The following is a 25,923-nucleotide window of genomic DNA, read 5'->3' on the forward strand; positions in this document are numbered from 1 at the left end:
AAAAAGGTAAAATACTGACAATATTTTAAGCTAGTACTCTATGGGGAGATAATTGAGAATCAGTGATATAGAAAACCATTATTAAGAGTAAGAAAAAACATTACAGTACAAATAAGATTGTGGGACAATGCTGGCCTCTGGAGCCAGAGCCAAGTATAATGCTGGCTACAATCAGAAAATTATAGCATATTTTATTAGCAAGAGCCCACAGCAGCTGTATAGGGGAATGAACTGCCAATGAAGTAAATGCCTCAGGGACTTAGAACACTCGCGATTTCACTATACTTTGCCACCTAAATTATCATCACTTAGGTGCCTGCGTTTGAATTGGTTCTGTCAACAAGATAATGACCAGGTCTGTACTACCGTCAGGGAAATTAGCTTATAAAAATTAGGAATTTAAGGGGTGCATAGCTCTTGATCTAGCAACTAAACTGCTAGAATCTATTCCCAGAAATATTAACGCAAGTGTGCAAAAAGAAAAACAAAATTTTAATAGAAAAATGAGAACCTAAAGTTCATTGAGAAATGATCACATAAATGATGGCAAATCTGTACAACAGAATGCTGTGTACCTATTGCAAAGGATGAGTAGATCTTTATGTGCTGATATGGAAAGATGTCCTCAATGAGAGATGTATAGAAGTTGCAGATGTACAGTATGATTCTGTTTTTTAAATGTATAGGCTTTGTATACATTTAGAAAGAGTGGAAGGTTAAAGACCAGTTAAATCAGCCAATACTGATTTTAGGTTGGGACTTTCACTTTATACCTTCTGTAGCCTTCGTCTATTACTTTCACAATTAGCATCTTCACATACCTTACCCTCTAGCCAGACTTTTGCCATTCTCTGAATATTTCTCTTTCCTTACCTCCATGGCTATGCCAAGGTCACTTCTCTCTGGAACACATTCCCCCAAATAACATTTAACCAAACCCTGCCAGGCTGCTCAAGGCGACCTCTTCCATGAAACTGACCTCACTGCTTACCTTCCAGAGTATTCTCATTTGTCTAACCACCCACTAGCCTTGCAGTCTCTTGTAGGTATTTCTCATCAGTTCCACTTTGCACCTTAGTCTTACCTGTTCACGTTGGGTTTTATCTGTTTAACCACTTGTTAGACAACAGGCTTGTTGGGAGAAGAAACCAAGATTTACTCATCTTTGTGTCCCCTACAATGCTCAACATAACAGATGCTTAACAAATGTTTGCTGAATCAAGTTTTTTTTTGCAATTCAATGTGTATATGCTAATAATTGAGAAAAAGACCCAATAAGCACCATTTTCTTTTCAAAATTTTATTGACATGAAATCTTCAGTATGCTTCTGCTTAATTTTTATAAGATAAAATCTGAAAGTTTAAAATCAATAGTTTTATAATATGCCACAATTACAGTAAGTATGGGAGGTCAGGGTCAATCATTTTGAGGAAAATCTTTCATAATTCTGTAAACACTAATATTTACAATATTCTTTAATATAGATATAACATGGCATCATATTTAAATGTACAAAATAGCTCAAATCACTTTATTACAGAATATTCCAAAACCCAAACTAATGAAAGAAGTCCATAAACACTGATAACATTTGGAAAAAACAACAGCAATAGGTTTATCAATAATCATGCAGAATGTCTAGTGAACTTATACAAAACACGTAATTTACATGTCAGATCCACAAATTCAAAGATATATGACTGATCTATCTAAATCATGCTAGAATCTGAATATTATTTTACAAACCACATGTTGAAACAAGTGTTCTGTGGTAACCTATGAAGTAGGAATACAAACTATGAGACCATATTTAACAGATGTTTTAATTCCTAAGAGCCTACTCTAGGAAACCTCAAAGATAGCAAATCAGGCATCTCCCCCCTGAAATTAATGTTCTGATGAATATGAAAGGAAAAAAATAAAAACCCAGACAGTATGAGAAAATTTTACTTTCTCAAATTTAGTTTGGTATAGAGCCTTGGCATAATCACAGCTTCTGTGGGATATTTTTATTTTCTCCTGATTTAGTAGGGACAATGCATTTATTTCCTGCCTTGCTCTAGAAAGGATTTAAGTAGTTTAAAAGACAGATTCAGAAAATTAGCTAAAGTATATTACATTATTTTTTCACAGTGGCTTTCTGGAAATACTGCAAAATATGGCATTAATTTTAATTTCTTTGTTAAATTCTGTATTAGCCCTGATGGAACAGAAGCTTATTAAAATGTGTGTGCTTTTCTTTGTGCTTGCGTGAAGTAAGTGCTCCTAAATGCCATAATGCGTGACTCTAAATTTAGTCTCTAACTATTGGCAGATGAAGGTACAGGTGAAAAAAATAAAATCAGGGTACCCTGACTGCGTTACTAGTGAGAAAACACAACAGGACGCCTTTGAAGACTTGAGGATGAAGGCAGGAGTGGCTACATGACAGGCTGTCAGTTGTCATATGGCTCCTCTGTAGGCACAGGACAGAGCATCCATCTAGAGCATTCTGACTCAGTTTCTCCAGCTTACTTTGTCAGGACAACAGTAAGATGAACAGGAAGAAAGCAAACTAAAGGCAGGAGGCCTGCTCAGGTTGGCATGTTGAGGCCACGCGCTACCCTGTGCTGCCCAGAGAGCAGCAGGGGCTATGATGCTGCTGAATTTGCATGTCTCAGACCTCACCCCACGCCACAGTTATGGAGAGAAGGTGAGGGCAGGATGTAACAGTTTTAGGGAAATATGAATGGGTCTGTTCATCTCTATTTTAGAGGTCTACCTTTCAACAGACGACAGAATGAGTGAGCTGGTACCTGTATGCTGAGGTAAGAAATAGAAAAAGTGGGGATGAAGGGAAAAATTTGAGGAAAATGCAGGCAAAAAAAGAAAGGCAGTAAGATGTTCCCCTTTGAAGTATGGCCAGCAAAACTAAAGATTAAGAAGGGGAACAAAAATGTCTACTTGAAGATAAAAACTCCCCGTCTCCTATTCTTTTGAGGATGAATGGTCCCAAGCAGCACTCCTGAGTTTTTGTTAGGTAGGGAAGGAATGACGTTCAGGTCTATAGATTTACAGTAGTGGGGATCACAGTGCTCTTGGCTGGGGTGGCAAAGCTGCCCTAGAGTTTGCTGTGGTGGGGGTGGGGAGAGGGTAGTGACTACTGTTTTTTCAATGATAACCTTCAGAATACAGGCAGGGCCAACTTATTCATTAGACATAGTAGGCACAGTGCCACAGGCCCATAATATTTTATGGCCCACAAAAATGTTTTCTTTAAAAATCAGAAGAAAAAGATACTTTTAGACTGAAAAAAAAGAAACACTTTAATATATAACATCAATATGTTAACAGTTATAAAATGTAATTTTTAGTATTTTTTTATGGAGGAAGGAGCCCATGAAGCACAAGTGCCTAAACCAATCAAACCAAACCTGTTGCTGTCGAGTTGATTCCAACTCACAGGGACCGTACAGGAGGAAGTAGAACTGCCCCACAGGGTTTCCAAGGCTGTGATCTTTATGGAAGCAGACTGCCACATCTTTTTCCTGCAGAGCAGCTGGTGGGTTTGAACTGCCAACTTTTTGGTTAGTAGCAGAGCATTTTAACCACTGTGCCACCAGGGCTCCTTGCAAAAAGTGTCTACAGCCCACAAAAACCCCTGAATATACGGCCAAACCATTTGTAGGAAACAGAAATTAAAGATCACCTGAAGGATTAGAGAAGAATGGTCTGAAGGCTAAAATAATGGAAGGGGGAAGGACAGTCTGATTTTGTTGATTGTTCCACTGATTTTTCATTTTTTAAATGTTACTTTGCGATTGTATTTTTAAAGAGAGCTAGATTTAATATTGAGGAAGTACTAGTGTCAATTTTCATTAGCCAAGCCAAACAACAACAACAACAAAATGTTAAGCTCATTATTTTACAGCATTCTATAACAGGAAGAATCAGGACAAAGAGACTTGGATGTTTTTAAAGTCCTATCTCAACTTCTGTACACATTACTTTTTGTTGTTATGTGTCATCGAGTTGATTCCAACTCATAGTGACCCTACAGGACAGAGCAGAAGTGCCACATAGGGTTTCCTAGGCTGTAATCTGTGCGGGAGCAGATTGCTAGGTCTTCTCCTCCGCAGAGTGGCTGGTAGGTGGGTATGAACAAAGGTCAGCAGCTGAGCACTTAACCACTGTGCTGCCAGGGCTCCTGGTGTACACATTAGAGCTGGGAAAAACACACATCATTTGTGACCCTGCCTCCTGGGCTTCCTGTGTTACACTCCCACTCAGTTCTTGCCTTCCCCTGTGCATCTCCAAGGCCCCGACTTCAACTACCCTCAGAGCCCAAGGGTGGCAGTCACAGGAGCGTGGGCACCTGCAATTACAAATTCATTTTAACATATGACAAGAGAAAAAAGGAAGCAGGAAAAATGAATGGGGGAGAAGGACAGGAGACAATAAATAAAATTTTATTATTCTGAAATTGCACTGTCAGAAAAAAAGGGTGTAAGGACTGACAGTAAAATGTTAACTGTGGTTTACTGGACAGTAGGATTGAGACATTTTTTATTTACAGTTTTCTGTATTTTAAAAATATACTTTTAAATTCAGAAAAAAAGTACTCAGTAAATATTATTTTTAAAATTGTGCTATTAAGGTCTTAAACTCTGAAGATTGTCATATTCAAGTTCCTTATAGGCTGATTAGATGGTTGGTTATACATACGGTTAACCACTGGTATACAGAGAGACTCAGATCTGAGAAAAGAACTTCTAACAATTTCTATTACTTTCTATTATTGAAATTGATCAATACAACAGGGAGATGTCAGTCAAGAAACGTAATACTACTTTCTAGTATCTGTTCCTCTGATGTAAAGATACTCAGGTTTTCTGATTATTAGTCTAGAGCCTTTACACCTCTCATTCCCAAAAGTAACTGCTTTATAAACTATGTTTCACTGTTTATCCTAAATGTACACAGAGAAAAGGAAAATACTAACAATTTTTTTTAAAAACCTGTGTTAATCTGGGAACTAGAATGTCTCAAAGTATAAAGTTACAGGTGAATAGGCCAAAAATAAGGATGAGCCATAAAATCTTAGACCTGGAAGGATATTGGGAAGTTAATTTAGACCTTACTTGCACAAGAAGAATGCAGGCCTAGAGACGGTAAACTCTACTTCCCAAGATCATGAGACTGAGACAACACTGACTCAAGTTACCTAAAATTGGCTCACTGCCCCTTCCTATATGGCCATATCCTTACTTGGATACTGACTGTAACCCAAAGAGCAAAAACACAGAATCATACTCATTTTGGGTATAATAAAACTGTTGGTAATAGGAATGATTAGAAAAAAGGTATAAATCATTTCTCTGGTTAATAGAAATAAACTAAAATCTATAAGATTTCAATAAATCAGGCAGCATTACTGCTTACTTTTATTAAAAATGTACTTAGAGGTAAAAAATCACCTATGTGAGACCAAACGGTCAACAATTACTTTAAAACAAAGATGAGAATGTAAGGAGGCAGGAAAACCAGGTTAATGGAAACAGAACAACCAGAATGGAAATAATGAGAATGTTTACGCAACGTGAAGAATGTAACCAATGTCACTGAACAACTTGTATAGAAATTGTTGAATGGAACCTAAACTGTTGTGTAAACTTTCATGGAAAACACAATAAAATATTATTTTAAAAAAATGTACTCAAAGGTAAATCATAATTCTGAGTTCTGTTGTTTGAAGATAATGCAAGACCTTGCAGTGTCTCAGGGCCATGAATCTTAATATAAATTCTAAATGTTCGCAATTCTCTAGATCAGACATTGGGAAAATAAAGGACCAGGTAGCCTGTCTTTTGTGAGAACCATGAGCTAAGGATGGTTGTTACCTTTTTAAAGAGTTGTAAAAGGGTTTAAAAATACAAAAAAGACTATCTGAAAGAAACTGCATGTGGTCTGCAAAGCCTGGCCTTTCACATAAAATGTTTGCTGACCTCTGTTCTAGATTTAGAAAGTATGGGAAATTGGGTTGAATATGTAGTATGTCTTGGAAGGCTTTTTTGTTTTTAGAATTAAATCTCTGATTTATTCAAGCTTTACTGTAATTTACCTCTTTCTCCTGATAGTAGGTAGTAGGGAAGAAAAAATAGTTATGATTTCCTGTAATCCACTTAAAAAGTGGTTCCACACACACTAGTATAAGTAGACATACACTTGAAGGTGTAATTAATTTATGTAAATGAAATCCATAAAAAAATGTTTCAGACAGCTGAGAAAATGGCATATCCTGTGAAGCCCTGGTGGTGCAGTGGTTAAGAGCCACGGTGAGCTATGGCTGCTAACCAAAAGGTCAGCAGTTCAAATCCACCAGCTGCTCCTTGGAAACCCTATGGGGCAGTTCTACCCTGTCCCACAGGGTCACTATGAGTCTGAATCGATTCGACGGAAACGGGTTTTGGCAGACAGTATTGTTACAAAACAAAATGGAAGTAAATATCTATGACTAAAACACTGGTATCTGATTCTCTCCTTTGGGCCTTTCCTCTATCTGTTCTTTTAAGATTTTCTCCTCATGCCTCTCTCACCTCCCCAGAGTGTGCTGCTAGATTTATTAAATCAGCAGTTCTCAACTATTTTCAGTCCAAATTATTTCTCTGACCACCCAACCACACCCCATCTGCAACCATAAACAACCTCACCAAAAAACATGGAAAAGAATGGAAGTGCTTCTAAATGAGATATGAGATACCAAAAGTGGAATATAATAAAAGGCTGATTCAAGGAAGAAATAAAATTGCAGACGCATTCCACTTATCAATATAAATATAACAGTAAAGCGGACCACCACTGTAAGTTTTCAGTCTACTGCACTGCTTACAGTATGCTACTGTATCTTACATGCTACTGTATGTATCTTAAGACTGGAATACTGTGGCATGCCCTGGTTTATACAACACTCTGCTAATCACTGTATGAAAACAAGTCCATATCTCTTTCTTTTCACATGACTTACGTGGTTAAGTTTGGATTTTGTGAACTACAGAAAAAATAATACCAGTTATGCCATTGTTAACTAAATTATAGCAATTTCAAGGTTATAAGTTTGAAAGTAGGATGTATCATGTCAACACTAAAGTATCTTACTTTAAAATAATTACATTAACAATTCCTTTGGACCCATAGTACAGTTCTCTTCAGCTTCTCCATTCTCATGCTTGCTTTTATAATTGGAAAGGAACAAATTTTCTATTTGAGTCAAGAATTCTTCAGCAATGAAGCAATTGGTCACTTTACTCAGAGTTTTCCTCAGACACTCCAAAAGCTAGTTGAAAAGAAACGTTTTATATTTAAATACACAGAGTAAGAAAAGGGTTTGCATTACTATCACTATTTTATCCCTCTCCAAATTTCACATTTCCTAATGCTCAAATGTAAAACATTCTCCTTAAATGTGGTTGAAGATTCCCTTGTGTTTTACAACTACACAGCTGCTGTGTAGGAAACCAGTGTTGAGGAATGGTTAGGTTAGTTCCTTCATGCTATTACATGATGAGAGAAAACTGAGATTGCATATATGATGCTTTCTACTTTTGACAAATTTGGTGACTTTGCTCCTCTCTTTTGGTAGTTACATTTTACAAAGCAGGATAATCCAACAGGATAAAAATCTATGTCATACAAACCCAGGACTCTACCATTTCAAAATTAGGATGCTAGAGTCTATTTTCTGAGAAATGTGCAAATTAACTTTCCAACAGCACACAGAAAAAGTAGAGATAACAGAAAAGGGTAAAATATATGAAAAAGAAAATCAGTTTAAATGTTCTATTCCCAAATTGCTATATAAAAAAACGGCAAATGATGCCAGTTTACTGGTCTTAACTCATTACAGTAGCAAAACGAGAAGTGAAATAATTAATCAAAAACCTGCATCTCCTACCAGAACGTTAAATAAAATGACCACTTAAATTTAATTGCTAGATTTATACCACTATTCATAAAAGTGATCAATTGTTAAGACTAAAATGGAAACATGGTGCTTTTGAATTTAATAAAATGAGAAAAATGTTCTCCATTGTGTACAATAATCTAAGAAATTTATCAACCAATGCTGACAAATTTATTCTAAAGTAGTATTATTTCTATATACCAGCTTGGGCAACAAAACACATTACTAATTATCTCCTAGAAATTAATTTTAGAAAGGAAAAAGCAATTAAGGAAATATACAGAAAATGTATCCACAAAGCATCAGGCACCATGGGAAAACACATCAAGATGAACAGCTTTAGAAATTGTGAACAACTGAACCAATTAAAACAAAGGCAGCTTACTTTCTGCAAACAAGTCAGGTCGGAATCCCGGTGAAAGATTTTATCCATGGGGACACTGCTGTAGGAAGAAATATGAAAAACAAAAAACAAAAAACAACCAATGAAACAAACCCTATAAACAAATCAGTTTTGTAATAAACTACCACGGATGCCATATATCAATTCTATATTTAACTTGGGTTTTCTCTAAAACATAATTTAATGAGAAATATAGCAGATGTGCAACCATGTCAAACCACAGCACATACCTATGGGAGAGCCTGTATTTTTCTATTATCCATCTTGTCTTTTCAAATACTAATCCCCACCGAGGTTCTTCTAACATCTGTTGTACTTCAAATTTGTATGGTAAACCTAGAAAAGCATAAAGAAGCACATTTTCATCAACTGTCTCCAATCTCCTTTTAATTACTTAAAATTCCCTTCAGTGTTTTCCTAACCAGTTTGTCAGACCAGCTGAACAGCACTTTAAACATAGTAGGCATTCATTAAATATTTATTGCCTAACTGAACTTGGTCCCCAAGCATATTAATAATAAAAAAAAATAAAAGTGCCATTTGCATGACAAGTCTATGCAAGGTACTGTGAGAGATAGGATAAGCACACAATGTATCATCCAAACCGAGAGACTTTTTGAGCAAAAGGGGACGCTATTAATAATTATTCAAGAATCACAGGCTTAAATCAAGATGGTCCTAGGCAAACCAAGACATATCGTGATCCTAGTGATAAGGTGTTTTATACAGGTCACACTTACACAATGCTGTAAGATAGATGGCATTACTCCTATTTTACAGATGAGAAAACTGAGGCTGAGACAGGTTATTAAACAACCTGCTTAGGCTAGTAAAGTGGCCAAGTCTGGATTTTCAACTTCAGCAGGTCTGCCTGACTTAAGACTAGACAAGAAATAGATTTGGAAAACGTGTGATTAATTCTGGGAAGGCAGTAACTGCACTTGAGTCAAAGCTGTCATGTTAAACTCTGGAAGAAAGGAGTCCAAGGGATAGAAATCATGTATACTGCTAGTAGGATGAGCCTACTCAGAAATTTCTCTCAAAATCCTTGTCAGCATATTTGCAGTACACTGAAAGAAAAGCTTAGCTGATTCATTACCAAAGGCCAATATTATAATGATAACAGTAACACTTAAATGGTGCTTACTATGTGCCAGGCTTTAGGTGCTTTGCATACGGCAAGTCCCTTAACTTTTCCAACATGCCTCTTGAAGTAGCTATCATTATTAGCCCCATTTTTTTTTTTTTTTTTTTTTTTTTTAATGAGAACACTGAGACACAGAGAGGGTAAATAAGCTGTTCATGGCCATATAACAAGTAAGCAGAGCTAGGATTTGAACTTATACAGTCCAGCATGTAAAATGCTCTTAACCTTCACATTAAAATTGCCTCTTTACTGGGCTTCTGCCATAATTATGCTTTTCAAGTAAATAAAATGCCAGCAAATCAGAAGACATGAAACAATTAGGGAAACAAAACCATGAATATTCTCCCTCACAATTAAAACAATAACAAAAAAACCCCATTGCTGCTGAGTCGATTCCAACTCATAGTGACCCTATAGGACAGAGAAGAACTGCCCCACTGGGTTTCCAAGGCTGTAAATCTTTACATAAGCCAACTGCTGCATCTTTCTCCTGCAGAATGGCTGGTGGGAAAGAACCGCTGACTTTTTGGTTAGCAGCCGTGTGCTTAACCACCATGCCACCAGGGAATTGTTAATATCTTCCAAACAGGCATTTTTTTCAGGTGTGTGGAAGAAGGAAGGGGGGGCAACAAGGGTGATAATGATTAACATATTTTTAAAATTTTTGCATTTTTCATTTCTCCTCTTCAAAAAATTAACAAGAGTGGCACATAGTACACAAGCTATTAAGCAAAATCTTTTAGTTGATATCACTTGATATGCTTCAATCACCTACTAAGCACAGATATCAGCCATAATCATAACTACCTATCGAAAACCTATTATTTGCCAAGCACTACATATATGATCGCTAACCATCACAACCACCCTGTCAACAAGCTAAGAAATTTTTCTCAAATTACAGATACAACAACGGAGAATGAAGGAAGTTAAGTAACCTATACCAGATAACATGACCAGTAAATGTCAGAGCTGGGATTTGAATCCGGGTAAGCAATTCCCACTCTTAATCAAAGTAGAAAACGGGAATAAAGAGAGGTAAATAAATGCATTTTCAGTCTGTGCTGACACAGAACCACAAAAACACAAAAAAGAATGTATAATTCTATGCAGTATTGTTAAGAATAATTTTCTAAGTAAAAATAAGGCACTGAAACCAGTAAAAATTTCCTTCTTTGCTGAATACGTTAATCCACTAAAATAGTAACAGAAGAAAACTGATCAGAAAATGCTTAACCATATTTTAAAGATATGACATGAGTTAAAAGACAGAGTATCCCACTGGCTTCTTGTTGTTCTAGAAAACCTTAATTCTTAAAACAGGATTTCCAAGAGAAGCAAACTGAAAGACCTAGGATTAAGACCCAATATGCAGTGTAACATGAACAAGTCATTTATGAGGCAGCTCTGTCTAATACAACGTATGTAATGACGGTAATGTTGAATACTTCTACACTATCCAATGGTAGCCATTAGTCACATGTGACTATTGAACACTGAAATGTAGTCAGGGTGACTGAGGGGCTAAATTTAAACAGCTTTATGGGGGTATAGCTACATACAAAAACTGCATTCATTTAAACGTACAATTTGGTAAGTTCTGACAAATGTACACCTATGTTAAACTATGACCATAATCAAGATAGTGAGCATCCCATCATTTGGTCAGTTTTGTTTCATGTGTTTTGAGTATCTCTTATTAGGTACATACACATTTAAGACTGCTAAGTCCTCCTAATGAATTGATTCCTTTAGCATTATAAAATGACCCCTATACCTGGTTATATACATTGTTCTGAAATCTATTCAGTCTGATATTACTATAGCTTTCCAGCTTTTATTGTTACCAAGAATCTTTCTTCCATCCTTCTATTTATATCAATATATATTTAGTTACATCTATATTTAAGTACATTTCCTATAAGCAGCATATAGTTGAGCCTTGCTTTATTATCCATTGATAATCTGTGCCTTTTAAGTGGGGTGTTTAGATGATTTACATTAAATGTGACTACTGATATGGGTAGGTTTAAATCTATGATCTGCTATTTTCTATTTGTCTCATGTGTTCTTTATTCGCTTACTTTTCTGTTCTCTTTTGGACTGAAGATTTTCTATTATTTCATTTTCTCTACATTGTTGGCTTATGTGTGATTACTTTGTTATTTTTAGTGGTTGTTTACAGTATATAGTATACTTCTTTATCACACAGCCTATCCTCAAGTGGTATTATACCACTTCACCTATATGATAAAAACCTACAGTATATGTTCATTCTTCCCCTCCTAGTCTCTGTAGTATCACCATTTTACTTTTACATATATTATAAACTCTACACTATACTGCTATAATTTTTGTCTAAGCAGTCAATTATCTTTCAAAGAGATTAAAACAATAAAAAAATAATCTTTTAAAATATTCACGAAATTGCTACTTCGGATGCTCTTTATTCCTTTGTACAGATACATGTTTCCAACTGGTGTAATTCTTTATGCCTAAAGGAACTCCTTTAAGGTTTCCTGTAGTGCGGACTTCCTGGTAATACACTGTCTCACTTTTTCTATGTCTAAAAGTTTTTATTCACCTGTTTTTTAAAGATATTTTCGCTGGGTTTACAATTTTAGGTTAACAGTTGCTTCACTGTTTTTCACATTGTTTCTGACACGAAGTCTGTTGTGAACCTTATCTTTGTTCCTCTGTACGCATACATGAGTATTTTTCTCTCTGGCTGCTTTTAAAATTTTCTCTTTAGTACTGCCTTTCAGCAATTTGATTATGATGTGCCTTGGTATAGTTTTCTTCATGTTTCCTGTGCTTCAAGTTCATTGATTCTTTGGATCTGTGGGTTTAGTTTTTATCAAATTTGGGAAATTTTTGGCCAAGTTTTTTCAAATAAATTCCCCTTCTTCTTCAGGAACTCCAATTAGATGTCTTTTAGGGGGTTCCTGAAATTGTCACACAGCTCAGTTGCTCTGTTCACTTTTTCTTCTGGTATTCCCATTATACATACATTACACCTTTTGTAACTGTCCCACAGTTGTTGGATACTTTAATTCCTTTTTCTCTTTGCATTTCAGTTCCAGAAGTTTGTACTGATGTATCTTCAAATCCACTCATTCTTTCTTTAGCTGTGTCCAGTTTACTGGAGAGCCCACCAAGGGCATTCTTCATTTCTGTTACAGAGCTTTTCCTTTCTAGCATTTCCTCTCGATGTTTTTCTTAAGAGTTTCAGTCTTTCTCTTACATTACCCATCTTTTCCTGCATATTGTCCACTTTTTCTATTAGATCCCTTAGTATATTAAATCAGTTATTTTAAATCCATGATCTGACCATTGCCTCTTCAGACTGCTTTTTGCCTTTTAGCATGCTTTGTAATTTTTGTTGAAAGCTGGACACGATGTGTTCGGTAACAGGAACTGAGGTAAACAGGTCTTTAGTGTGAGGATTTATGTTTATCAGGCCAGGAGTTACACTGTTTACTGTTTGTTGTAGCTGCAGGTGTTTGAAACTTTAATTTCCTCTAGTAGCCTTATGTATGTCTCTGGGTTTCCCTAGAAACTCCTTAAATACACTCTGTGCCTTGTAGTTCCTTAAGCTGTATTCTTCTGTAATTATACAGGAGCCATGTTGATGTGGTACCCTGGGGGGAATGTAAGTGTTGTATAATCCTACGATTAGGTCTCAGACTTTTAGTGGGCCTGGACCTGTAGGCTGTGACTTTCACAAGTGCATTTCAGCTTCCACCCACCTCCTTGAGTGAGACAGGAAGGCTATTAGGAGCTGGAGTCAGGTATCTCCTTCCTTCACATCAGTTAGGGTCCGGCAGTTTCCCTTGAGGGCAGGAAGAGAACAGAATGCTCTGGGCGTATTTCAAATCTCTGGGTCTTTTTCAAATCATGAAAGTGTGGGTGGTCCCTTAAGGGTAGGCCCCTAGGAATTTTTAATTCTCAAGCTAGCTGACAGTCAGCGTCTAGTAGTTTATCAGTTAGTTTACTTTTTTCTACCAGTTTCTGGCTCCAATGGCTTCTGTATCAGCAAGCTGTAACTCTCTATATTCTCCTGTCCCTCTAGTTTTCAGTGACGAAGGGGGGTTGGTTTGTCCAGTTCTCCGATGGATCTAAGAGTGGTTGATTTGAAGTTTGATCGGCTTTTTTCTTATCGTGCGGAGTGATGACTTGCAAGCTCTTCACATGTCAGAGCAGAAACTCTGTTCTTCCACATCTCTACCTAACTTTCTGAACATATGGAATGCAGTTATAATACCTATTTTATAATGCTCTCCCCTCCTAAACCTAACATCTGTGAAAGTTCTGCGTTGGTTATGACTGACTGATTTTTCTCATTATGTGTCATATTTTTCTGCATTCTTTGCATTCATAATTTTTGAATGGATTCAAGACCTTGGAATTTACTGAGCGCTGGATATTTATGTATTTTTATAAGTATTCTTGAGCTTTACTCCAAGATACAGTTAAATTACTTGGAAACAGTTTGATCCTTTTGGGTCTTGTTCTTAAAATTTGTTAGACAGGGCCAGAGCTGTGTTTATTTTAGGGCTAATTATTCCCCTGCTGAGGCAAGATGCTCTGAGTACTGTATCTAAGCCCCATGAATTATGAGGTTTTCCAGTTTGGCTGGGGAGAACAGACACTCTTCCTGGCCCTGTATGAGCATCCAGTACTGCAGTACTGTTCCCTCCAATCCTTTCTTTCAGATGGTTCTTCCCTCTGCCTAGAGTATTTCTTCACATGTATGTGTTGGTCTGTGTTTTGTTAAATACTCAAGGCATTATCTTCCACAAAACTCTGAATTCACTTTCTATGAGGTACTCTTTTCCTCTGGCATTCTGTCTTGCAAACTTAGCTGCCTTGGTCTTCCTGGATTCTCAGCTCTGTCACCTCAACTCTGGGAGTCTGACAGGCTCTGGGTGGGTTTCTTCTCTTTGTGCCATAGCCTGGAAACTCTCTTGGTAAGCTAGGATAATTTTAGGGCTCACTTCATTTACTTCCCATCTCTCAGGGATCACACCCCTTGCTGCCTAACGCTGTGTCCTAAGTCCCACTGTGTTATATATTTTGTCTAGTTTTTTGGTTGTTTTCAGGCAGGTTCTTGGCGTTCCATTTTGGCGAGAAGTGGAATTCCAGGAACTGAATTTTAAATTTATTTCTAATTACTTTAAATTTTAGTAACTAGTAGCTATTAGCTGGGGTTAGTAACTAGTATATTGGAAAGCACCATGGTAGTGGTTCACTCCCATAATCTAACGGATTGTGAGATTAATAAATGATTTAAATTGAGAACAAGTTAATTGTGATTTCCCCTTTTACAATTTTTAATGAAATTATACTGGACCAAAGAATGATATTATGAACTCCAGACTAAAGCTAATGCCAGTACTATCCATTCAATAAAAACCAAGAGAATGCTGAATATTTCCTAGATGGAAGGTACCTGATTAGGTGCTAAAGGAGATACAAAGACAAAACACAGACCCTGCTACGTTTATATGTGTTATAACGTACATAAGTTACATTATAAGACAAAAGCGACCATGAAGGAGGAAAAAAAGTGTTGCAGATGCAAAGAGGACAGAGCAACTAACAGTAAACGATGCAGGGGTACTACTGAGAAGTCTTTACCAAAGAGAAGACATCTGAGTGAGATCACTGACAATGAAGAGAACTTAATTTTTAAAAATTAGTACTTACTTCATGCCAGGCCTTGTGCTGGAAACAGTATAAAAAGAGTATAATATAGTATCTACTCTCAAGGAGCTCATGATCTAATGAGGAAGAGAAATACAATGTGGTAACTGCAGTGACAGTGTCCAGTAGATTATGGGCACCCAGGAAGGAAAAACCACCTAGACTGGGAAAAAAGAAACTTGCTAGAAAGGATGAAGAGTGGAGGAGCAAAGTATGAAGGCATAAAACAGCAAGGTATATTGGATCGAGATAGTATTAGAACAACCAAGTGCAAGGTAGTAACTGATGAGGCTGGAGAAGACATCAGACAGGAAGGCTCTTGAACACCAAACTAATAAACTTAGATTTTACCATGGATGTTGTAAGAAATCTTTTAAGGATTTTAAGAAAGTGTAGGGGGCAGGTTAACATAACCAAATTTGTGCTTTAAAAAAATCACTCTGGTAATTAGTGGGGACAGATTTCGGGGTGATAAGACTTAAGGAGGTTTGTTAAGTAAACAGTCCAGAAATACGCTAATGAATGCCTGAACTAGAACAGTGGTAGTAAGGATGGAGAAGAGGGAACAAATATCCTAGTGATGTCACTGTTTTTCTTCCAATGATTCCCACCCGCTTTTTACACTCCCTTCCTTTCCCACCTGCTAAACTACTTCCCTATCCAGTCACAGTTGGTTGAACCCCAAGTGGACATAAACCCTAGAGGAACCAAGTCTTATGATGAGCTAAGCCAATCAAATTATTTCTTGAGACAGAATCGGAACTAAGAGATAAAAATAGTAATTGTTAAGCCTGAATGGGGAGTTGGTGGCAGGGTGATCATTTTTTTTTCCATTTGCAAGACACAGCAGAGAAAGTCGGCATTTATGAAAAAATTTCCATGAAAACAGAGACTTTGTTTTGTTTACTGCAGTGTCTCCAATACCTAGCACACACATTGCTTGGCCATAACTTCTCTCCATGTGTAATCCTTTTGCCCAATGGCCACGGTAGCCTAGTAGGGACTTGAATGTAGCAGGACACTATGAGGGGGAAGAGGGTGGCTGCACTAGGTGGTACACAGTGATTCTCTAGTTGAGGGCACCAACTTTTCCATCAAATACTTTTGCACAGCTGTAAATTCTTTGCTTCTTAAGATGAAAAAATATGAGGGTAGAGCACAAAATTGAGTCGATTTTGTTGAAAACTTACGATAGGAGCCATCTGGACTAATTTCATCACTTATTACCAGGCAGGTGATCTGGGAATAAGGTAAAGGATTGTTTCGATTATAGGGACTAACAATCATTCCAATGAACTTTGCACCTCCTCTGGAGAAGTAGCTCTATATTTAAAAGAAAAAGAGTAATTAGTTTCAACTACATACATGTAAAACTCGGTATTTATCCAAGCCAACATTTTAAATATGCAGTGGGGAAAAAGTGGGGGGGGGGGGGGGGGGGGACAAAAAAAAGGTATGCTAAAAACTTCACATCCACACAGCAATTAGATATCTTATATATTCATTCCACAGTCTAAAATTTTCAGGCCAAAAGGTGTTCAACTCAATCTGAAATGACTATCACGTTAAATCACCTGGCTTGCAAAATTTACATTCCCCATGAATATATTTACTAACTATATTCACTATCCTTCAGCTGTAGTCTTTATCAATATGGTAGTAATTTATAAACAGCTTCCTATAGCAACATTCACGTATCAAACATAAAATTGCAGAAGAAAATAAAACTCTTATTTACAGATGCAATGGAGGCCTGATGGCACAGTGGTTAAGCACTTGGCTACTAACTGAAAGGTTGGCAGTTTGAATCCACCAGCTGCTTTGCAGAAGAAAGATGTGGCACTCTGCGCATGTAAAAATTACAGCCTTGGAAACCCTACGGGGCAGTTCTACTTTCTTCTACAGGGTCACTATGAGTTGGAATCAACTCAATGGCAATAGGTTTAGTTATGGGTTTTATTCAGAGATGGAAAATGTATTATGTACAATTCATTCATTTAGACGTAGTTCTATCACTAGCTGTTCCCATTCACTTGTAAAGGCTTTGAGAGCACTTTATCACTTTTACTTTCATGGCCTCTCTGTATTAAACAAAATAGATGATTTTTCAAATGTTTGCATAAGCATGTATTACTCTTACAATTAGAAAAAGATGTTATTTCAAAACCCTAGATGTAAAGAATATTAGAAATGTAGTATTTTATTAGAAACATAAAAAAGTATAATATACTTAATAGAATGCAACAAGGGAGGGAGAAGATGTAATCACTTACAGAATATATATATAAAATAGCTATAAACACACCTGGTATTTGGCTTGGGTGTCAATATCTCGTAACGAAGGATTAGGATCGAAGGCAGGATGAGAATGATACCATCCAATAACACTATAGCCTCTAACAGCCAAGGTTTCTGAGGCCTGTGTCTGTGACACAGGATCCATCTCACATTGTAGTCCTGTGCTGAGACTGTTACATGGTTCTGCTGCACAGACCTGAAAGGGATTGATCCTCGTATGATTAGACTAAAATTCTGCTGATTCTATTCCTTTAATGTTTTCAAAAAAAGATACAGAAATCTTTAAGAGCCAAGCCTTTTATCTGATATCACAGTCTGTAACTTGCAAATGAATTATATGCCAAAAATGTGATTGCATGCCAGGAACTTAGAATGTATTTTTCTACTCAAACAAGGTCATAATAATAGTTTTTCAGGTTAGCCCACACAATAACTTGTAGAGAAGTATGTTTTCATTGACTCCTATTATTTACACCTGATGCATACCAGTTTTCAACTACAAGTGTTAGTACAAATTTCCTGGACTCTTAGGAGTCATAGCTTTTTAATGCTATAAATAATGAGGAGCCAAAACCTGCCTGTGTTCTCTCTTTCTCAACGGTAAAAAGCAACAGGTTCTCAATATATGGAATGTTAAGTCACTTCTGGCAACATACAACCTTCTACATTTGCATATTCTCATTCATATCAGGTAAAGTCTGCATTTTAATTACAGTCCCTGAATTTTATAAAACTACTTGGTATGGCAGCAGGACTAAGTAATAATTCAAAAATTTTAAAAATAAAGAGAACTTACTTCAACTACTTTATCAACTTCTGAGTATCTTCCGCCTAACAGACCAATCACTTCTGCCATAGAAACATGAGCATGCTAAACAAAATAAAAGACAGACTTAGCCCAAATGCACAAACCCACTTGACAAAAAATTAGAATAAAACTCACTTATCATAGGAAAGTCATTTACAAATATGGCAATTATGCTTTTCTAAATTAAATAGCATAGAAGAGGAACTAGATGCTAGGCTAGTGCACAGGGACTTAGATTTTAGATCTATCTTCACTGCTGACCGGGCAGTTTTGAACCCAACACTTAAATACTCCAAGACTCCACTTTTTCACTTACAAAATGAAGCTACCACTTGCTCTCCCTACTCGGGAAAAATATTATAAGGATAAAAAGTAAAAATCATTCTGGACCTTTCCATAGAAAAACACTGTAAACAAACACACAACTGTTGGAGGTATCAGTAGTTATTACAGACAAGGAGCCTCCAAATTACAGGAGTTGTGCTTTGTTGCAGTTATCTAGAAGGCAGCAGACAAGCGATATTAGGAAATGAAAATAAAGTTAATGATGATAAACAGTCTGCAAAACTCACATTAATTTATTTTCTCTAAAATATGGAAACATGCAATTGTCTGGCTTTTCTCCAAAAGAAAAAACTTATTTTTAGATTCCTTGTAAAAGAGGATAGTTAAGATCCAAAATACACGTCTTCCATACTCTCTCTTATGCCTGCAATAAAAATACACAAGAATAGAAATCAGAATAACTAAGTAAACACAATAGATTATCCTTACCAAATCCATTATTAAAAGTGCTTCTGAAGCCACTCTCACCTGAAATGGCTCCTGAAATATAAAAAAAAAAAAAAAATGGGGGGGCATAAAAATAGAGATTTTATTTTCCCAAATTGGAACATCCTTTTTCTCCTTTACCTATCCTGCCAAGTCTAACTAGTCAAGGTTCAGTGCAAACCAGACTTTATTTAAAATTACTATTCAAAACCCCATCATGAAGAAATTCCGCTCTTATTTCCCATCTGTCTCACTAATCTGACCTTTAACATACCTTGCTTTCACATACATATGCATCATTTCTCCAAAATCTGTATTTCTCACAAATAAGACACCCACACGTAATACTGCAGGACACAGTGTGCTTATGAAAATAGCATCGGGGGGAGGGGGTTTCACGGTTGGCCAAAAAAAAGTATAACAGGTACATTATTTTTGTAAAAATAAGACTAAAAATTCCTTAAGAGCAGGAATTATACTTGAAACTTTATTTCCACATTAACACAATGCCTTGCATACACAGAAAAAGAATATTTCATGCCTGACAGGAAGGCATTATTCATGGTCATTCACTGGTGCATAAATAGTACCTGCTTTTCTTCACTGAAAAAATTACAAGGTATCAGCTGGAAGGGATCAAATGAGCTGAAAGAGAAAAAAACAGATATTTTTAATATAATTTCAATAACAAAATTAGAAAAGTAACTTTTATTTAAACAATTTAAAAATGTATATCAATAATCTAAACCCAAATTCTGTGTGAATGAGAAAAATATTACATTAGGAGAATTTCTTAGGACATTCCATAAAACCTTTTGGGAAAACATTGTTCTTTTGAACTTGACAAAGAAATGGGAAGTGGTAGAACTCTGAGAGGAAATAAATGCTCCTGTCTTAATTTCTTTTAACACCCAGAGAGGAAAACACTATAGTCCTGCACTGAAAGCAGATTTCAAAAAGTTCAAAGAAAATGTAACTGATTCTGACATGAGACCTGAAAGTACAAAATGGAAGTTTCTCCAAAACACTTCTGTCAGTACAATCATGTGCACAGCACACAGTATGGAACTAAATAAATATCTGTTGAATGAATGAATGACAATTCTGGCTAGAGAAAGTTCCAGATAAACTCATATTTTGAAATGAGAAAAAAAAAAAAAAAAAGGAAAGAGGAGGCACCTAAGCAAGGCTAGATAAAGAAGCATGCATAAATCTGAGAAATGTTAAAGGTCTTTGCCCAGCAAAGAATTGAAGTTTGAGAAAAATGTTAACAATAAAAAGATATTTTTGGCTATGTCCAGAGATAAGAAGACAAGAAAAACAAAGAATGTCTTCATATCAACACAACTAGAAAAGAGCAATACTATTCACAGTTCCTGTTCTATCAAAGATGGCTTTAGCTCCAAGACAGTAAATTCTTTGTTTTGCTTAATACTATATCCCAAGTGCCTAGAACAGTGACTGACAGATAGCAAGTACTCAGAAATATCTGTTGAATGCAGAAGACCTTCAAATTGGAGAGTGCTTACTCAACACAAACAAAAAGAAACTAAAGGTCAAGATAGAGAAAACAGAGCACAGCACTACTCAAAGAGCAGAGAAGAGCATCCAGAGCACTGAAGAACCACTATGGAGAACTACTGTCAGTGTTTTCTGAGGCGCTACGGAGGGTAGGAAAGTTATCTGAGGACTAGAGATAGGCAACCATTGGGATGGTTTTCAAACCACAGGCTTCAGAAACAGAGGAATCACATGTTGAAAACTCGCAGGATTTCAGAAAAGATTAAACAGCTGATTTGTGAGCCTTTAGCATGTAAAGAGGTGACTACACCTACTCCTCACTTATTGACTGTATGGTTATCCAACATTTTGCATTTATAACAACAGAAAAAAACCTACTATCCCACTATGTTGCACATTAATGAGGAGCAGAGGTGAGAGGGAGCGGAGGAAGAGGAAGGCAAGGTTTGTGAGAGGGAGCCAGGCCGCCTGCTGGCAGTTTGTATTACCCGGGTTGGGCGGAGGAGTAGAGCCAGGCCGAGGTGAGTGTGGGGTGGGCGGGTGGTGCGCAGGAGGTGGGGGCGGCCAGACTGTGAGGAGGTGGGCAGAGCCGGGGCTGCAGGAGACAGGAGTTAGTGATGGGACTCAGAAGCTGCTTCTTCCAAGAGGCCTCTATGCTACGTCCGCAGCCTCTGCCAGGCCCTGGTGGCTGGGCCTCACGTGCCTGCAGGCCCATCTCCAGGGCCGGCAGAGCAGGAAGGTAGACAGGCAAGGTGTGGGAGTCCCTGCGGAGGCCTGGACCAAGGCCAGGTGATGGTAGGCCCCTGCTGCTCAGGAGGTGGCAGGCAATCCCCGACCACCACCACCCCTCAACTGTGTGGGCTCGGCAGTAGTGCGGGAGGTGTGGTGGCGAAAGGGGTCTGTGGTGTGACAGACATCCCGAGACATGCCAGGGGGGCCCACGGGTGGGGGGGTGGCGGGGGAGACACCAGCGCTTAAGGTGGGGCACAGCCCCATCTCTCACATAAAACCGATTTTCATGTAACTACCTGGTCTTTGGAACCTAACCATGTCGATAAGCAAGGAGTGGGCAAACTAAGGATAATGGATTTACGAAAAAGTCAAAAGTAAACCTAAATTTCATTTTTGATAGGAATAATCTGCTAAGAAACTAGCAGACTAACATAAAGACTCAAATATACTTTATCTGAATTTAAGCAACATATCTGCTATGATTATCCTTATGCATAAAATGAAGAAATATGGGTTAATTGTGGAAATTCACAGATTTCTGCACAACGATGTCTGAGGTTTACATTTATTCCAGTTAGACATTTTAATCAGTGACTAATGACAGAGAAGTCAAGCTTATTGAAACACTGATGATTCAAAGCTACAGAAGCTAATATGAGAAAAGTGGATCTGGATTCAAAAAGACCCTGACAAGCTGGAACAACGACTTGAAAATCACAGTAAATATCAGCCTCATATTTAGATTGAGAAAATCAACTGTCTAAATACTAGATGAGGAGTCTTGACTTATGTTTTGCATAGTTTAGCTCATTTAATTTAGTCTTACAACTGTATAAGTTTTTATTTTCATTTTATTTTAGAGAGGTAATATGTAGTGTAATGGTTAGGAACAGGGATTCTTAAGTTTTAATCGAAGCTCCACCACTAACTAGCATGGGCAAGTTGCCCAAATTCTCTGCGTGTCCCAGTTTCCTCATCTGTAAAATGGGAATATTGATATTAACCACCTCATAGGGTTGTTAAAGGATTAAAAAAGTTAATAGATGTAAAGTACTTGAAAAACAGCTAACAGTGTTAGCTATTATAATTATTATTTTCTAAATGAGTACCCAAGGCTTATAAAGACTTTAAGTAACTTAACCAAAGGCATACAACTGGTGTCAGGGTTCTTTCCATTGAAAATGACCTAGTGGCATTCTTAGACATCTTATTTTAAAAGGAACACTGATGAACTATAGTTAATTCAACGTGCAGCTGCAAAAGGTGAAAGGTCTAGAAAATCAAGGCATATGAAGAAAAATGATGGACCTGGATATGTTTAGCTTAAATAAGACAATTTCAGAGGAACGTCTTCAACTACCTGAAAAAATACTGTTTTAAAAGATTTAGCTTGTTTGGTGACCTTTAATGTTAAGTTACAAAATTTTGCTTACTATCAAAAAAACTTCCTAACAATCAGCACCACCCAAAAACAGAACAGTTGTTTAACGAGGTTGGCTGTCCATAATGTCTTAAGGACACCTATTACAAACAAGGTCCCTTTATAACACACATTGGATTCTATATTCACCCAAACCTGAACAAATTTAAAACTTCTGCTTCAGGTCTCCCAAACTGATGATCAGTAAAATAAAAAAATTTTGCACTATTTTTTAACTTAATGTGAACAGTGCAATGAAGCTAACGTGGGACAGTTTTTCCATACATTTTTAAACCATTTTTGATAAGTTAAAAAAAAAAGAAAATCACATTTATATACATAGCACTATACCTTTTTGTTGACCTTGGCACTTTTGAAGATTTAACAGGTTTACATTTTTCCTCTTCTCTTCTTCTTGCCAACTCCTCAGCAGAAAGATGCTAAAACATAAAACACCAGTTCACCAAAGAGTCCATCAACCACTGAGAGGTAGAGTTCATAAAAATACTCCTTTAAAACGAAATAAAATGGCATGTGAGAACAAGACAGACTAAACTGCTGCATATGCTTCTCCTGCCCGCTACTAAAAATCAGAAATGCTGGACAATATATTTTTAAAAATATTTAAAAATATACCACCATACCAAATTTACAATTTACTCCTTCTCTTGACTTGTTCATTTCAATCAATAGTACTGATCACCTAGGCTCAAAAACCTCAGTCACCTGAGTGCTTTCTGTTACTTCTCATATCTAGTCACCGAGTCCTACTGTACTGAGTTTTTCTACACAACTGAGAGACAGCACAACATAATGATTAAGAGCACAGATTCTAGAGCTAGAACGCCTGGCTCTGCTACTTACTAGGTGGGTTACTCTGGGCAAGTTACTGAAGCTTTCTGTGCTTTAGTTTCCTCATCTTTAATATAGGAACAATAATAGTATTAACAACATGTCATGGTGTTACTGTGAAAGATTAAATGAGTTAATGTTTGTAAAATACTGACAACAGCATAAGTCACACGGTCACACAGTAAGTCCTATGTACTTGTAACTCTGTATTCATTCCATTCCTATCACTAAACTTATACTCTAGCCAAATGAACTATTCGCCTTTTCTAGAATATGTCTAAGATTTTCTCATGTTTGCACCTTTGTTTCTGCTACTTCGTAACACTTCAATGTTTGTAATTCAATACACATCTAATGCTTGAAACAGTATTTTAATTTGTATATCAGAACATCATTCAATAAATGTGTATTAAAATGAATCAGGCATACCAATTTCCTGACACCCTAGAAGATGTTCTTGAGACAGAGACAGGAACGTGGAGATACAGAATCAAAGTTCTGAAAACAAGTCGTTTCTAGTTAACTGCATCACTAATGCCTTTTACTTTGTTGTTTACTGGTGACTTCTAGACAAACAAATTGACATGGAATGAAGACATATATATGTATACATATGAAACAAGTGTATGTATGTTGTTGTTAGGAGCCGTCGAGTCAATTTTAACTCACAGCAACCCTATGTACAACAGAATGAAACACTGGCCGGTCCTGTGCCATCCTCACAATTGTTGTTATGCTTAAGCCCACTGTTGCAGTTACTGTGTCAATCCATCTTGTTGAGGGTCTTCCTCTTTTTCGCTGACTCTCTACTTTACCAAGCGTGATGTGTTTATATAAGACATTAAAATATACAAATATATACTGACAAAACAGCTTTCGTGGATGAGCCATCTGAAAAGGCTGAAGTTACCTCAAATGTTTGTCCTTCTAAGTCCTTTGCATCACACCAGTTGCCCCATGGATCTCGGACCCTTCGTCTCCTTGTACGCTGTGATTTGATTAAAATAAAGCAAAAGGTAACGAGATTAACTTGCAGAAATCATAGCACATAAATTCATAAAACCAAAATAATAATTTTCTAAGAATTAATTTATCCACTTAAAATACTGTAATCTCTGATCAGCAATGCCTAAATTTTATTAATTTATGTTCAACAGTTAGCACTGTTTAGCAATGTATCAGTGATGATTTTCTGTGTATCGCCTGGATTGCTTCTTTAATTTTCATTTCCTTTCACCATTTGGAAGTAAAACACTAGGATGAAAAATATTTTTAAGACCAAAAAGAACCACTAAGAAAATGATTTTCTACTACTTGTAGAAAATGTGTGAGAAAATACAGCAAGAATTATGATATTGAAAACTAGAAGTAGTTTTAAACTGAGATTATTTCTCAGTCTTAGAAAGGAAAAGATTACCTAGTTAGTACAAATAATGAAAAACTACAAATTACTAATACTCAGTTTTGCAAATCTCAATACTAAGGCCCTAAAGACAGACCAGCTGCCGGAGGCCAGTGTACTATTGGCAGCATCCCCAGCAACTATATTAGGAAACATCCTTTCTTAAGATAGTAAATCTAGGTAGAAACGGTTTACAGCCTAAATACTCTGATAAAAATATCTATCATCTATACTTTTTTTCATTTATCTGACCTATTATCAATTTACTCTATTCAATCAATAAAACCATTAAGATCATACTATGACTCTGCCTTATAAGAAGCTTGCTGGATCGTTTATTTTTTTTAAATAAGATTCAAGAATTTTAAAATACTGCAAAACTTACTACCTCTAAAAATTAAAAGACAAAGTATTTTAGATAGCTATTCCAAAAAGCTGATTCTTAAGAAAAAAAGGAAAAAAGAGCTTAACTGTATAGTTTTAAAAGACAGATTTATAAATTAAAACCAAACAGCCTAAGACTGCTTTAGCCAAAAAAAGGAAAAAAAAGCTCCGTATAAAGTTTGTCACTGAGTTTTGAGAGGATTTTTGGGTTGTTTTTGCCTCATAAACCAACATGAACACGAATGGAAGCCATAAACGTGAGTGGCTGAAGTGAAATGCAAGAGAAACATATTCTCCCATTAAATGGTCATTTGCTCAACAGTTGAAGAGAAGCAGGCATACCTTGCTTTAGAGTAAGGGGCAATTTGGAGAGATCTTTTAGAGAGCAAACTGATGGCTTACCATAGACTGCAGACGCTGGGCAAGTTGGTAGGCTTCTACCGTGTCTTTTCTGTCTTTGATTCGCACTTTATCAACTGGCTGTGGTCTGTTATATACAGCTTGTTCTATCAGAGTTAAAGAAAAATAAAACGATCAAT

At 36.7% G+C, this 25,923-nt stretch overlaps 1 protein-coding gene across 5 annotated transcripts in view; it reads right to left on the reverse strand.

The window, feature by feature from the left end:
• Positions 1-302: 302 nt before the first annotated feature.
• The window catches only part of MYSM1 (Myb like, SWIRM and MPN domains 1), a 48,004-nt gene continuing 22,383 nt past the window's right edge, over positions 303-25,923 (reverse strand). For 4 of the 5 annotated variants that reach the window (XM_004368989.3, XM_023730562.1, XM_023730571.1 and 1 more), the window contains 11 exons: positions 25,787-25,890; positions 24,509-24,586; positions 23,098-23,186; positions 19,664-19,718; positions 19,077-19,127; positions 18,291-18,365; positions 17,502-17,690; positions 16,387-16,519; positions 8,574-8,679; positions 8,326-8,383; positions 303-7,313 (listed from right to left, as the gene is read on the reverse strand). In XM_004368989.3, the coding sequence (XP_004369046.1) occupies positions 7,146-7,313; positions 8,326-8,383; positions 8,574-8,679; positions 16,387-16,519; positions 17,502-17,690; positions 18,291-18,365; positions 19,077-19,127; positions 19,664-19,718; positions 23,098-23,186; positions 24,509-24,586; positions 25,787-25,890 (1,106 nt within the window). In that variant the 3' untranslated portion in view covers positions 303-7,145. The remainder of the gene's footprint in view (positions 7,314-8,325; positions 8,384-8,573; positions 8,680-16,386; positions 16,520-17,501; positions 17,691-18,290; positions 18,366-19,076; positions 19,128-19,663; positions 19,719-23,097; positions 23,187-24,508; positions 24,587-25,786; positions 25,891-25,923) is intronic. The other variant, XM_023730555.1, reaches the window with a different exon arrangement.

Source organism: Trichechus manatus, unplaced genomic scaffold, assembly GCF_000243295.1.
Source record: "Trichechus manatus latirostris isolate Lorelei unplaced genomic scaffold, TriManLat1.0 scaffold00003, whole genome shotgun sequence".
NCBI classification, from domain to species: domain Eukaryota; kingdom Metazoa; phylum Chordata; class Mammalia; order Sirenia; family Trichechidae; genus Trichechus; species Trichechus manatus.